The sequence below is a fragment of the Quercus suber genome, unplaced genomic scaffold (assembly GCF_002906115.3).
Source record: "Quercus suber isolate HL8 unplaced genomic scaffold, Cork oak 2.0 scaffold_119, whole genome shotgun sequence".
Lineage (NCBI taxonomy): Eukaryota > Viridiplantae > Streptophyta > Magnoliopsida > Fagales > Fagaceae > Quercus > Quercus suber.
In genome coordinates this window covers 1,033,159-1,039,817 of record NW_027069584.1, presented here as the reverse complement: position 1 = coordinate 1,039,817, position 6,659 = coordinate 1,033,159, and the positions used below count along the sequence as shown (strand labels likewise).

The window sequence follows — 6,659 nt, the reverse complement described above, 5'->3', positions numbered from 1 at the left end:
AAAAAAAAAAAAAAAAAAAAAGCATTGAGAAGGCCCACCGGGCCACCAGATAGCAGACTTCGTTGTTACGTATATAAATTGCCACTCTCAAAATTTCTAATAAAACCAACGGCTCGCGTTCATCCCAACATTAATACTTTCCAGTCAAAAAACACTAGACTTGTCCTATTTTCCCCCAATAAGTATCCAATTGTTGCCATTAAAGAACGGTTGATTGAACCTCTCAGCAAAATATGGATGGTAATAGTTATACACGAACTATATATATATTGAACACATAATTGAAACTGTGTTTTAATTTCATTAATAATTGTAACATTTCGTAATTATAACTGGAATGATTTCATTTCAGTTCAATTGTGTATAGCTTAGCATGCGCATCAATAATTAATACAAAAAATTTATTCTTTTTTAAAGAGTGTTAATCTATGACAGCTTTTAATAATAGTTTTTTTTATCTCTTATTTGGTATTAAAATACTATTATTTTACACTATTATAATACCTTTTACTTTATATTTTTTTAATAGAGGATATAAATTCTACATAAACCTAATCTAAGTATATGTATATATGAAACTTCCTTTAGAAATTTGAACTCTAACCTTTTTCTTTCTGTCTTACAAAAACTTTATATTTGTAAAATAACCATGAGTAAAAAATACGTAATTACAACAATAAAATATTCTATCAATTGAACTAACTAAAAACATGCAATTACTCTTAATTAAGCATGAAAAAACATTTTCTCCCCCTCAAACAATTAAACACAATAAAACTTTTAACTAAGCTTGAAAATAACTATACGTAAAAATTACATAATTACAATAATAAAATACCTTACTAATTGAACTAATTAAAATCACACAATTATTCGCATGAAAGGACATTTTCTCCTCTCAAACAATTAAACACGTCAAAACTTTTAACTTCATGTGCCGCCCTACTTTTTTTTTCCCCTCTCTTGCACACTGACAGAGACTCCCCTGTACTTAGCCATCACACTTCCTTTACTTTACTTCTCTCTCTCTCTCACTTTTCTCACTCTTCTNTAACTGATAAATGATCCAGCACCCATAAAAAAAAAAAAAAAAAAAAAAAGATGCATGATCCAGCAGAGAGATGACGTTTGTGTGGTGACGTGCGGTTCAAATCCATCGTATACTATTCTCCAATCCTCTACAAACACCCTCTTTTATTTACACTACTATCACCAATGGAGTCCACATTTCGTGATAGGAAAATACGATATATGATCCAGCAAAGATATATGATCCAGCAGAGAGATGACGTTTGTGTGGTGACGTGTCCATAGCATGTGATATCCCAAATTTTATGATAGCAATATTGATGGGAATATCCACAAAATTTACAGATTTGTGAGATACAAAAATAGAATATATATATATATATATACATTAAAGAAAAATAATCACACACAAGATAATATTTATGTGGTTTGACAATTTGCCTACATCCAAAGAGTTGTAGGGATTTTAATATTCTCAGGGAAAATAAAGAGTATGGCAATATAATTTTCTCTCTCAAAACAATATAAAAGCCTCCACTCCATAGATTAGGCCTTAGAAAATCTCTCATTAAAAATCGCAACAATATTATTTCAAATCGGATCATAATCCGGATTAAATACAACTAAGCTCCACAAAACCCAACAACTACTGACACAATTATTGAGTTGTTCGATTATGAGTATTAGTGAAAAACTAATGGATTCAAGAACTTTAGTTATGTTTGTCAGTGATTGAAGACCAACTCAACAATTTTGTAGTAATGTTACCATTGCCATAAAATTTTATGGAATTAATTAGATTAAATTTTTTGAGCATATGTTTTGATGATATAGGGTTGTCAATGTTTGATACTACTCACGAATATGACATAGGTTTTTTTGGATTAGGGTTGAGCCTTAGCAAGTTTGGGTCATAATCAAGTTGACCTGAAAGTAACACAATAAGAAAAGTGTCATAAACAGGTTAACCCGCGTGACCTACAATTGACACGTTTGAAATACCAATTTATTCGTGTTAATCTGAAATGAGTCGTTTTAACACAACCCATTTAACTTGTATAATAAATAAATATTTAATTTATTTTAGATTTGTCAAATATCTTTTATATACAACCTATATTTTAAACTTAAAAAGAAAAGTAAATAATTACAGAAACTTATAAGTGATATAATTGTTAGTTGAAACTTTACAAATTTTAAATCTCAAAACTTCATATAAATACTTTAAAAAGATGTTATATATATATATATATATATATATTAACTATGTTAGTTTGATTTTGAGTTGAAGTATTTGCACTTCTTTTGGAATGTAAGGAACTTATTTCTCAATGGATGGTACTACATTATGGACTAAATATTTATTAAGTACTTTGATTTTACTTTGAACTTTTGGACAATATGTTTTAAGTATTTGATGTTATGAGTTTGTATTAAATTTATAACAATATTAATCGATTTGTTGCCTTTTTTAAGCGGGTTAAATGGTTTGAATTTGTGTCAATCCAACTTGCTTAATATTAAGTAGGTTGAAATAAGTCATGTCACATTTGTGTCAACCTAATACAACCTGTTTATTAAGTGTGTTAAGTAGGTCATGTTGTGTTAACCCGCTTCATTAATAAGTCGAGTTAAGGTTGAGGGGTTATTGCACGATTATTAAATAGGTCACGTTTGAGTTGAAGAGTCCAAATCCTCTGTCTCATCAATTGTGTTCCACTTCGTGCTCCACCAATAAAATTTGGACAACTAGCCTCTCTCATTAAATGAGATATCTCATTAAATGAGACAACTAGCATCTCTCATTAAAGTCAGAGTTATCTCATTTAATGAGAGAGGCTAGTTGTCCAAATTTTATTGATGGAGCATAAAGTGGAGCACAATTGATGAGACAGAAGATTTGGACTCTGAGTTTGAGTTGAATACCCATAACTTGACATGACACGCTAACCCTAAATGACACCCCTAATATATATTTAGTAGATAAATTTTGAGTTTATAAGATTACAAGCAACCCCAATTGTAATTTAATTAGTCCTTCTATGTGTAAGCAGTGATGACATGTGATAATAAAAAGTGAATTTAATTAGATTGCTATAAATGCATTAATGATAATGTTATGCATATAACATTACTACAAATTGCATGGATTTGATTTGATTAGATTGTTTTTGAGTGTATGTCTATTAGGTAAATCTTGATTTACAAGTGATCATGAAAAATCTCGATTGCAACTAAATCTTGAGTTTATAAGGTTACTTACAATTAGTCATTTTGCATGTAAGCAGCAATGCCTTAGATACAATCTTTTTTACAACAAATTTCACACATTACTAAGTTGTTTGATTGTTAGTGATAATGAAAAGTGAATTTGATTGGATTGCTATAAATATAATTATATTGTTGGGTATGTAACATTACTATAATTGTATGGGTTTAATTGGATTTGAATTGTTTGAGTGTGTGTTTACATCAAATGTCTATTAGATAAATCTTGATTTATAAGTGATTATGAGCAGTCTCAATTGCAACTTAACGACCCCCTTAGTTAGTCTCCTTTAGTGTTAAGCACAGAGTGATTAGTGGGAACTTCTGGAGCCATCATTAGATTACATAGGGTCACAAACTATCGAAACCTTGGAGGGCAAGGGTCCAGTGCTGACACGACCGTCAACGATCTCCAAAGGCCGTTTAGCTGAGCCGCCGACTTTAACTATAACAAAAGTACAAAATAGGTGACGGAAGCAGTGACAGAAGGCTAAAAGACAAAGGTGGTACATGCACAAGTGTCGAGAACCCATTGGACCGTCGACGCGTGTAATTGTAATTACCCCATCTCTCCCTGGCTGCGGTCAGCACGTTTTTCAGTTCTAGATACGACCTTGCAACTCACCCCCACGTGCTTATTCCTCTTCATGTTCCTTTTTTTTGTGCTCTTCTATATATAAGTCATTGTGTACCTCGTATATGCTTCGTGTTTCATTCAAGCAGCGTCTGTATTCAACCAAGAAGAACAAGAACACACAGAGAGAGAGAGAGAGGCCTAGTTTGATTCAAGCTTGAAGAGAAGACAAAAGAAAAAGAAAAGTTAATTGGAAATGTCGAGTGAGCTAGAGTTACCACCTGGGTTCAGATTTCACCCAACAGATGAGGAGTTGGTGAATCATTATTTGTGTAGGAAATGTGCTTCTATGCCTCTTGCTGTTCCTATTATTAGGGAGATTGATCTTTACAAGTATGATCCATGGCAGCTTCCAGGTAACCTTAATTTCCAGATTCTTCGTTCTTTTACCAATCAAATATTAGATTTTGATTTTTTTTGGTTCAAGTTTCGGGACATGGGTCTGCTTAATCTCGCTTCAATTTTCTTAAAATTATTAATTTCTGAAATTGAACAACAGATCAACTTTTTTTTTTTTTTTTTGGATGGGGGTGGGTGTTGAATTTTCTAACCAATAACTAAAATTTTTGGATTTTATTTTTAGTTTTGGGAAATGGGTTTGCTGAATTTGGAAAAACTTTACTTGAATTTCTTCATTTTCTTCTTAATTTTCCCCCTTGATATATTGTTAGAAATCAGAAAAAAGCTGCAAAATTTTCACTTTTTAATTCCTTTTTGTTGTGGATATTATAATTTATTTTTAAAAAATCTACATCTGTGTCTAGAATCTAGATAGAACTTCGTGAAATTTGGGTGGTTCTAAATTTTTTTGGTTCTTGTTGATTTTTGCAGAAATGGCTCTTTATGGCGAAAAAGAGTGGTACTTCTTTTCCCCAAGGGATAGAAAATATCCAAACGGTTCAAGGCCAAACCGGGCGGCAGGAACCGGATATTGGAAGGCAACCGGAGCTGACAAGCCCATTGGAAAGCCCAAACCATTGGGTATTAAGAAAGCACTTGTTTTCTATGCTGGTAAAGCCCCTAGAGGAATCAAAACCAACTGGATCATGCATGAATATCGTCTTGCAAATGTGGATCGATCTGCTGGCAAAAAGAATAACTTGAGGGTATGTACTTTTTCTTTCCCTTTAATTAATCTGCAATTTTTGAAAATTTTACTGGTTTTTGATACTAGTCAAATTTGTTCATATAATAAACGTTTTTTCATAACGTACTCAAATCTATTTTCATCATCCGTGACATATGCTTTTATCAAAGAAAATGATTTTTTATTCGTTTTTCAAAATTATTAGCCTAAATGGGATGGTATATGCACATTATGGACCACAGAATGAGGCTGACTAAACTTTTATTTAATCTGATATTTAATATGGTTGGACTATCTTATTGGGTTAGGTACAATAACGATATTTTTAGGTTGCCTTACACCTAACCATATCAATTCAAACTCAGCAAAAAAAAAAAAAAAACCATATCAATTCAAATGAGATTAATCTTTATATAATGTTCAATAAAATTGAGATCTTAATGGCTAAGTTTGACAAAATTTATTTTGTATTGCAGCTTGATGATTGGGTCTTATGTCGAATCTACAACAAGAAAGGCACACTAGAGAAATATCAACCATTGGACCAAAAAATGGAAAAGTTCGCAGAAATAGAGGAGGAGCAAAAACCAAAAATCATGGTGTCTGGGCAGAACACAACAGTGACACAAACAATGATCAGCAATGACCAATTACACATGGACACGTCGGATTCGGTGCCGGTGTTGCACACGGACACGAGTTGCTCGGAGCAAGTGGTGTCCCCGGAAGTTGCATGGGAAAAGGAGGTCCAAAGCGAGCCAAAATGGAATGACAATGACATAGGCAACGTGTTTGATTATTTTCAGTACAATTACATGGATGGCTTCGCTGAGGACCCTTTTGCCCCACAAGTTCAGTACCAAATGGACCAGCTCTCACCTTTGCAGGACATGTTCATGTATCTACAAAAGCCACTTTAATCGATTGGTCAAAAATCAAGAAAAGAGAGACACTTCAAATGGGAACACCTTTGTGGTCCCAAACAATATTTTTAATTCATTGTAGGTCTATTATATACACCAAAATATTACCAAATACTTCAGCATGTGTGGGCTCAGGCAATCTTTGTCTGTGTTTGTGCACGTGGGAGACAATTCTTTTTGGGTTCTTATGAGGATTATAATTGGTCCTAGAATTTAGCAAGCAATTCATCAAAGTGGAGCTTTGAATCAAAGTGAAACAGAGAAAAGAAGGCATGCTATATACTGGTGGTGATAATTGGCATCTCAATTATTTGATCTTCTGGTGGACAATCTGAAGTGAGTATTATTAGGAAGGTGTAGGTAATCCAACAACGGCTTGTGTTAGATTTTCCTTGTGTTAATATGTACCCGTGTAGGAAATTCTTGCATTTTCTTATTGTAGCTGAATTTTTTCATAACCCATGTGTAAAATATATTACAATTTATGAAAAAATGTCAAAGTATTTTTTATTTGGTGGTTGGAATTTTGGGGCTTAAGGTGGCTGAACATGGCGAAAAATCCACTATAATCAAGCATTCCGGCGTTGACAATTTGTTTATAATTTTTAAATTTGGAGAAAATGCCTTGTTGAATGTTGACGTAAAGTCTTAAGTTTAATCTTTTGGCCAAGTTTAATTTCAATATCTTTATTGGATATTGTTGGGTTGTTGTAGCAAT

General features: G+C 32.7%; 1 protein-coding gene across 1 annotated transcript; it reads left to right on the top strand.

The window, feature by feature from the left end:
* Positions 1-3,992: 3,992 nt before the first annotated feature.
* On the top strand, positions 3,993-6,451 carry LOC112021201 (NAC domain-containing protein 2). Its single transcript, XM_024053770.2, has 3 exons — positions 3,993-4,287; positions 4,763-5,037; positions 5,495-6,451. Exons 1-3 carry the CDS (start codon positions 4,128-4,130, stop codon positions 5,936-5,938), a joined length of 879 nt encoding a protein of 292 aa, XP_023909538.2. The 5' UTR covers positions 3,993-4,127; the 3' UTR covers positions 5,939-6,451.
* The last annotated feature ends 208 nt before the right edge of the window (positions 6,452-6,659 follow it).